The following is a 9,065-nucleotide window of genomic DNA, read 5'->3' as shown; positions in this document are numbered from 1 at the left end:
ACCCCTGGGGATCTGTCAGCGATTTTAAGGGCTCTGCTGCAGTAGTGGCGGCTGGAGCCCCGGGCCCTTTAAATGGCCCCCGAGCCCCGGGACTCCCAGCTGCCTCTGCAGCTGGTAGCTCTGGCAGTGATTTCAAGGGCCCCAGTCTCCCAGCCGCCACTATAGCTGGATCCTGGGACCCTTTAAATCTTGATTTAAAGGGCTTCAGGCCCTAAAGGCCCTGCCTCTTCCAGTTGAGGCCATGCCTCTTCCGGTTGAGGCCCTGTCCCCTGCTCAGGACTCTGACGTACCAGTAAGTCCTTTAAGTTACTTTCACCACTGGTGTATCCATGCCTCTGTAATCCCAAAATTAGATTGCAGAAGTATGTTATGGTTAGGACTAAACACAGGAACTTCACTTGGTGCAGTACACAGCTACTCTTTTCTTAGGGTGAGCTGTTTTCAACAGACTATACCCTGCTCCATGACCTGCACCAGCTACCTATTTACCTCTGGGCATAGTTCAAAGGACTGGTTTCAATCTATGCTGTCCTATATTGTGTGGGACCCAGCTCCTTAAAGGTCACCTCATGCCACATTGCAACTTCTAGGTGGCTCTTGGAGTCAGGGGCTGGGTTTGAGCTCTCCAGGTCCAGTGGCAGAACGTGCTCATTGGAAGGCCTACGTCTCAGAACCTATTTTCTCTACAGTCTGTCAGAACTAGAGATTGATGAGCTTCAGGGCCAAGTGAAAGATCTGTACTTGGAGTGGCTTTTAAATTATTTCAAACCATTATAGGGCAGAATATACTGGTTTTTATTAACTTTAGAACTCTATAATTTGTGAATTCTCTATTTAATGTAAGGCAAGTGTTAAGAAAATAAGCACCATGCATAAAGCTATTAAACATTCAACTAAGCTGATAAACTGATGACGGTTGCAGCTTTCAGTTACCGCATATGCAGATTAAAGGAGTTTTAGCTCTGAATGGATAGTGGACAGCAAGACAGACACTCCATAAATAATCCAAAAACAAAAGCATTAACTGAAGCTTTAAAAAGGTATACATATTAGTCACTAGTCTCTATATCAGTGGTTCCCAAACTTTAACAACCTGTGAATCCCTTTCACCAAAATGACAGGTCTCGTGAACCCCCTCTTAAAAATGAATATTTCCAGGGATTTTCTTCTTTACCCGAGTATAAATTATAAAAAGCAGTGATCTTGGAAATATAAAATTTGTTTTTATGACATGCTTATTACACACTATTATTAATTATTATTCATAATTACAGTATTTTTATTACATTATGAAAATGGCAACACTCTTCCAAGATCTCACTTTCATATCTTGTATCACTTTGAATAAGCCTGTTATAAGACAAGACTCCTATGTTTCATCAAGGAGTATCAGAGTGAAACAGCATGAAGTTATTTAAGAAGCCAACTCAAAAAGTTCCTTCTACACAAGCATTCAGGTCTTGAGCAGTCCAGGCAAACAATGCATGTTACAGCAAAGTTTAAACTTTTTCTTCATAATAATTTAAAAAACAATACTAGCTGCCTATTTAATTTTAAAAACAGCAAAAAATATCCACTTTCCTTTCTATTTCTTATAAGGAGTCTTGAAGTTTAAATCTCCTCACTTTGATAGATATGCTTGCTTTGATCTGCTTAGCTCTTGGAAGTCCAGGGGCTCCAAGCCGCTGGTCCCGTGCTGCCTGGGGTCCCTAGGGACAGCTCTGTCCGCCATTAGGGATTTTTTCCCCGAGAACCCCTTGTAACATTTCACGAACCCCAGTTTGGGAACCACTGCTCTATATTAATGCTTTGAACCGGTAGAGACTTGATGGGCTCATTCAGTGCTTAAAGTTAAGCTTGTGCATAAATCTTTGCAGAATCACGGCTTTACCATGGAGAAAGGGGTTTATAAAATTAAAGAATTTAAAGTTGTGTCTGTCCACCATACCCATATCTCTGAGGCATTCGGTAGAACTCTGAACTTTAATACACAGTATAAATTCAAAGCTTGAAAGAGGTTTCAAGAGGACAGACTGAAAAAAAACAAAAAACATCTCATCGATTTTTTCCCATTTAAGTCTACTTAAAATTTTTAGAAACGCATTATCTTCCTCCTCGGTAATGTGCGCTGATGATGCCCAAAATTGTATTTAATCATGCTATTTGCAGTCCTCTTCATTGATTTGTGTATTTATAATCAGTAAAATGACACTGAAGGTTTCCTGTATTTTACTGCATCTCTTGTTTAGTCAACACAAGCCAACACGATTTTCTTTCTTTTTTTTTTTTTAAGGCTTTTACACTTTTTATTTTGAAAACTCCCAGCACTACATACTCAACCTGGGATCTAATAGAGTCAAGTTGTCTTCTGTCACCTTTCCCATCAGCACCAGGGCTCCATTCCTGATCATTCTGTTCTCTAAGTCTTGCCATCCTGTGTATCAAATACATCAATTCCTAGGGCTCCCCAAAAGCTACAGATATAATGCACAGATAGGAATAGCACCCTCCCCCTGTCTTTTTTCCCCTTTTTTTTTGGTGGTGGTAAGTCAAGGTCTGTTCGATATTTCAGATTTCTGCTGGGAAACTCATTTTTGCATAGCCAGATAAATTGTTCCCAACAAATTCAAGAGCATCCTCTCTGTAAAAGCATAGTTACCAAAGCTTCCCATCAACCCTGGACTTCCAGATAGCTTCCACAGTTGTAGCCTATCAAAAACACAGTTGTAATAGACTAAGAGTATCCTGCTTTTGAACAGCAATGCATAAGATTGCGCTCAGCTTTTAGCCTGTTTTAACATTTTCATTCTATCCAGAAGGATTCACTTCTAGTGGACTCACTCCACCAGAACAGGCCCCTTAATTGGACACACTGATACTGTACTTGTTGTATGCTTCATCCCTTAAGCACTGACAGAGCCTTCCCCACTGTCAGACTTTAGGAGAGAGTTGGAGCACAGAAATCATTGAAACCTACAGTCCTGTTTATTGATAAAGGTTGGCAAGCAGGGACCTGGAACTAAAAATGTATCCAGGGAAACCAGTTTTAATACAAAAATATTAAGCAAGATGTTTCAGTTTCTGGACTTCGATCTTCTTGGAGTTCTGAAACTGTTCCACAGATTTGTCTCCCTTCTGATTCAGCTAAATTTATGGTGTCTAAATTTTCCTCAGATAAAGAAGGTGGAGCAACAGAAACAAAACTGGTTTTTCACAGAGGTTAGATAAAACAGGCAAGCAATCAGGGTTACCACTGCCTGAGCGGGGAAGAGGCAATGGGCACTTTACAACCCAATCCTCCAGCAAGGATATCTCCTAGATCTACTTTCCTCTTTTTGCAGCTTCTGCCATCACTAGTAATTTTGTGAAGAGCCATAGAGCTAGTCCAGATTGGAAAAATGATATTGGCAATCCTCCTGCCTGAGAGGGAATCTCCAAAATCTGACACTATCCCTAGTTGCTAAATATTAACTATAATCTCTGAATCATTAAGTACTCTAAGTCTAGAGAAGTTGTGCAATATCTGCATTTCTTTACCAAAGAAGGCAATGTTGGGTAAAGTACAGCAAGTCCTGTTTTTTGGCATATCAACTAGCTTAGTCAAACAGGATTCAGTCCTGGGAAGCATCCAACAAGAAAGACTGCTGGATGCTTCCCAACAGCCCTCAACTCTCAAGAAGTGCTCAGCTTCTTTCGGAATCCGTTCCTTATTCACTACAGGCTTGCTTGTCTTCAGCCTCAGTGGGAATTATATGAATTGAGCACTCCAGCAGCAGATTCTCTTTTCCTAGTTTTGTTACAGCCTGTAGACATTTGAATTGAAGGAGAACCTAAACATTTATATATTCAAATGTATTCCATTTGTAGTTTCATCCCCACTCACCTACTGGGACTTTTCATTTAACTGTTCATTAAAAAAAAAAAAAGCATGCACATGAAAAACTTGTTGCAACCAGACAATTCAACAATTAATTGCTTCAGAAAAATGTCAACATTCATTCAGCATTTAAATTCTAAACTAACACTCAAATTATGTTTAATTAAAAACAAAAACAAAAAAAAATCTATATTTAAGCAAATTTATGGTTTGCCAGAAATACAAATATTGTCTAAATTTGAAATTAAGACCCAGTCTAAGAAATAGTGTTGGAATTATCTTAATGACATTAATAATGGTGTGCACTTGATAGGAAAAACAGTTCTGCTCCAAATTTTTTCCTCCACTTACTTTATTCCCTTTCCTTTCTGTAGGAATCATCTCCTTCCATTGGAAGTCTCCATCAGTAAGGAGAAGCATGCAACAGGTACAGCAAATATAAGTAAATTAACAGTTCCTCTCTCCCCAAATCAAGCATTTGACATGTGTATCAATAGAGGAATGTCTGCTGTGTGGGACCATTAGCAAGACAACCAATACCAGAATTTACTTCTTCTCACAAATGTTTAGTTGTAACATTTAATATCCTTTGTATCATGAACAGTTCAACACACAAGCAATGCCCAATGCTACATGTCTAAAATGCAGGCACACTATCATAATCCTGCACGTTGAAATATAATTTATAATTAAAATATTACTCTAAATTTACCTAGAGTACACAATGATGTACTTCGATTACTGACCACAAAGCATACTTATGTATAATGCACACTGTCCAAAATCTTCCACTTAACTGTCAATATAAGTATTTTTATAAAAGCTCCTCGACTTGTTTTACTAATAGAAATTTTTCACATATATCTTAAGAATTGTGCAAATCTCACTTACTATCTACTTTGTACTGCATTCATCTTTGGACAGTGAAAGCTTCCTGGCTTCCCCATGCACTAGAATAGTGAGGTTGTGTGTGTTTCAAACAACGCGGGGAAACGTTTAAATCCATAAGAAAAAGCTAATTTAAAAAAAAGTAACAAGTTATGATCCTAAGCCATGTGCCCTGTATGGAAAGCTTAAGCTCTCCAAGGAAACTTATTTACTGAGGAGCCATGCTGATGAAAAGTAAGAGATTCTTGCCACAAACTATACGATGGGCAAAATTACTGAAAGAAGCTGTATAAAGCTTTCCAGACAACAGACAACCTGCTTTTGCATAATTGGACTTTGTGATCATGAGCACCAGAAGCTAGTAACATAGGTTAAACAGGAACCTGTCCTAAAAACTTGGGAAGACTCCTATCAATCTCTGAAAGGCGGTCTTTGCATAGTCTGGGCTGTCATCACCCACACCTAACAAGCTGCTCCAAACTTCAGATATCTTAGAGCTGAGCAGCAGTAGTTAAGCTCATTTAAAAACCTCTATTAGACCTACATACATAAGTATGGTGTTACAACTGGTACACAGAAAAAAATATACACAGCACACAGTCTGCACACAGCACAAAATCCCACAGACATGCTTTTTTGTTTTAGTACAGAAGTACAGGTGTGGGGTGTGGAAGAATTCTTACCTTCTAAAGGTGAGAAAAGATAAGAAACAGGAGAACAAAAACAAAGATGCATAAAGTAGTCATAATAAGGAAGTAGTAGAGCGGTAAAATACTTCAAATGCAAAATAAGGGTCAAGGCACCAATACATAGGCTAAAGTGTTTTTAATGTCTATATCACAACAGGTTTTCTAAGGGGGAACTAGTCTGTCAATGTCTAAAGGTTTTTTAAAATATAGTTTTTCAGTTAATTGTTGCTGTGCCACTGATCCTAAAAAGCCTATTAGCAGCATACTTTAAAGGCCAAGCAAACACAGTTGGCATCCCAACCACTAGTTGTGCTGCTGTATTTGTATTTACATCAAGTGACAAATTCAAGTTTCTAGTGAGAATATGAATGCAAACTAACTTGTCTGCTAATACATATGGAAGTGCCTTAAGGTAATAATAGATTGGGTGTTTAAGTACTGTACTGAGCTGGACAAATTTTGTACAGACCACAAGGGACAGCTTGTGTGCCCAACTTACTTACACACAGAGTGTAAAATTTGGTCACCACGTGACTGAGATTAAACACACTCTTTCCTTGAAAAGACATACTATATTCTAGCACCTCCCTATCAAGCCAAAGAGAGAGATCAGAAATGAACACAAACCCTGATCTCCTACATGGCAGTACAGAGTGCTTCCAATAAGCCACTGAGTCATGTGCCATGCATTTTAACCTTCTTATTTCTATTAAAGAAATCAGCAAAGACTAAGCAATGAGACAGGCAAGTTACTTTTAAAAACAAGCTTTAATAGGGACCAAATTATCTCCAAAGATATTCTTTTTACTTTGGTATCTTGTGATTAGCTTGGCAGAATTCAAATTTTTTTAAATAATTTTGATGGACAATATCGATGGTTTATTTTAAGCACTTGATTTTTATTGGTTTAAAATCATTCACAATTGTGAGAAACTATGGGGAGCAGACAATTTAATGGCAGACATTCAGATTTAAAAAAAATTAAAGCTTTATAATGGTTAAAGCACAAATTTTAACCTATGTCAAAATATACAACATAAATAGCGTGAAGTCAAACTCTGGTAAGTTCTCAAGTACCATTTTTCTTACATTGCCTATCCGTAAATTTTGATCAACATCAATGGAAACATTTTTCATTGTTTGTGGGTATACAGTGAAATGAGCATATACTGAAAAATCTAATCCTTCCAATCCTATTCATAACACTATATCGTGTTACATGATCTGGTTGTGTACACTCTAATCAAATATTCTTGAAAACCTCAATTTATAGTTGCTGTGAGAAGCTAAGTAGAATCTGACTTCTATTTCCAGAAGAAACAGTGAACATACCTTGCTAGCCCAGGCATCCTCATCCCAGGAAGTGAGCTGTAACACACGGATGATCTCATTTATTTCAGCACTCATCTTCTCTACTGTGAAATTGCGGTTTTTCAAGGCCTCTTCTATTCCTTGGCTTTTGGAACTTTTAGTAGTTACAAAAATCTTCATAGCTGTGAACATTGCACTCTCGATTAGAGAAACTATCTAAGAAGATATGATTGCTGTACAAGATCTCCTCCCCCTGCATAAACTCAGGAACAGTAAGCTATATGTTTTGAACAGGACAGGAAAACACCATAAAGACTGATGATTTTAAAGGCTGGTCTACACTTAAGTTTTACTGGTAAATCTATGTTGATTAACAGTGTGGGTTTTTTGCTGATAGTTATAAATATGGCTACACTAGGACTCAAACAAGAATAAGCTATAGTAGTATAAGCACTTTTATACTAGTATAACTGTTTCTACACTAGAGAGTGTTTTTTTGCCACATTAACTATTCTGTTTGTTAATTTATGAGAAGAGTTAGAATGTATTTCTTAGAATTTGGTTAGACCTTGACAAGTTTTCTGCTCTATAGCTAGGACCAATCAAACCACCTCTCTTAGATTAGCTAACCAAGTGTCAAAGTTATGTGTCACAGTTACTCCCATATTTCTGTGAAGAATGATACCAAGTACATTCCACACTGCAAAACACACCCATAAGCCTCTGCTCTTGAGGTGGAGGGCATGCAGCAGCTGAGGCAACATAGGAGAGCTGCCCAGGTTTTCACAGAATGCACAGATGCAAAAACATGGTTGTGCAGTATAGGTATGCAAACCCTACTACAGTCACTGCAGTTTTTTCTGGGGGAAATGGTGCTGTGTGGATGCATTCAACAGTGTCTGCTTGCAATCAGGCTCTGCCATGGTTACACAACAGTCCCATTCTTAGACTAGATACATGTGGTGACAAAAAAAAAAAACCCAAAACGCTCTCATTTAAAAAGAGAAAGAAAAGTTATCCTAGTGGCTTTTTTTTTTTTACTTCAATGTAACATATAATCAGCAAAAATGCAGAAGCAATCATAAGCTTGCTTCCTTTTCTCCCTCATGTTTGCCAGTTAAAATCCACCCCAGGACAACAGTAATTAAAATACCCTATCTGCATTACAAACACCACTGAATTTAAGCACTGGCCTTATATGGAGACATGTATTACAAGTTGGTTTATCTTGCCACTCAGAACCAAAGCCATGTTAGAATCAAGCTTTAACTCTGGTTTGACACAGTTTAAACATTCAACTAATCCTCCATCCTCTTGGAATGAGTTCCACAGGCTAAGATGGAGGCATGTTGGCAGGGCATTACCATTGCTGTAAATTCTTCTGGAGATAGACGCCGAAATCTGAGTGGCCCTTGGACAGTAAATTCATCTAAAAATCAAAGGCAGGACTAAAGTAGAGCTTTAAGAGGAATTACACGTGGGCTGGATGCAAGCAAGTTCTGTGCAGCCTTCCTACATGGCTTTGCTCAAAAGCTTCCATCCTCTGTCCTGATCTGTAACACTGATAGCTACTCCACCTTGGGCCTCTGAGTAAGTAATTTGGTTAAATGTGCTTTATGATGTACAAGATGACACCCACTTAGAAGCTAGAAGCAACTGTTAAATTCTACTTCATTTTATGGTAAGTTCTTAAAATAAAAGCAACACTTTAATGTTCTAAACCACCTATACCACTACGTAAAACCCAGCTCAGTGCCAGGGAGGGGGTGAATATGTTCACAAGTGTGAAAACCCTGACATACTAAAATGTGCTCAGTCCTATTACATACCTCCCTCTTCCCCAATCCCTCTTTCATCCTTGTCTTGGGGAGGATATTCCACCTGCCTGTGTAGTTTATCAGACCAGCATTCCCTCTGGCTAACCACATGAATTTTGCTAAACAAGTAAGCTATTTCAGCTGTTGGATTGGCACTTCTGCTCCTGAACAATCTTCAGCTGTTAAGCCCTCCTTTCTTGTTGCCCATTTGCAGGATTAAAAAACCCCATATCATGCCAGACAAAAGGGTGAGAAACACAGCAGAAGTGTGCCCCATTTTTGGTATACTTTTCAATGGCCCTCACCTCCGTAAAGCTTTTTTAGATTGCTCCCCTTAATCCTTCCATGATGGCAACTAGATTGTATTAATGTGAGACAGGTTATGAACAGATACTGAAAAAAATAGAACCACCATGAGAGAGTTTATCCAGATGAATGCACACATGCATACTGCCATTTAAAAATACTCATTAAACCCTATAC

General features: G+C 38.5%; 1 protein-coding gene across 1 annotated transcript in view; it reads right to left on the bottom strand.

Moving 5' to 3' along the window:
- The window catches only part of VCL (vinculin), a 120,789-nt gene that overhangs the window by 48,931 nt on the left and 62,793 nt on the right, over nucleotides 1–9,065 (bottom strand). The window contains 2 exon segments of the mRNA XM_075072655.1: nucleotides 6,151–6,153; nucleotides 6,787–6,947. Coding sequence (XP_074928756.1) covers nucleotides 6,151–6,153; nucleotides 6,787–6,947 — 164 coding nt within the window.

The sequence above is a fragment of the Chelonoidis abingdonii genome, chromosome 15, assembly GCF_003597395.2.
Source record: "Chelonoidis abingdonii isolate Lonesome George chromosome 15, CheloAbing_2.0, whole genome shotgun sequence".
In the NCBI taxonomy this organism is placed as follows: domain Eukaryota; kingdom Metazoa; phylum Chordata; order Testudines; family Testudinidae; genus Chelonoidis; species Chelonoidis abingdonii.
Note: the sequence above shows the minus strand (reverse complement) of the source record. Positions and strands in the feature narration are given on the sequence as shown.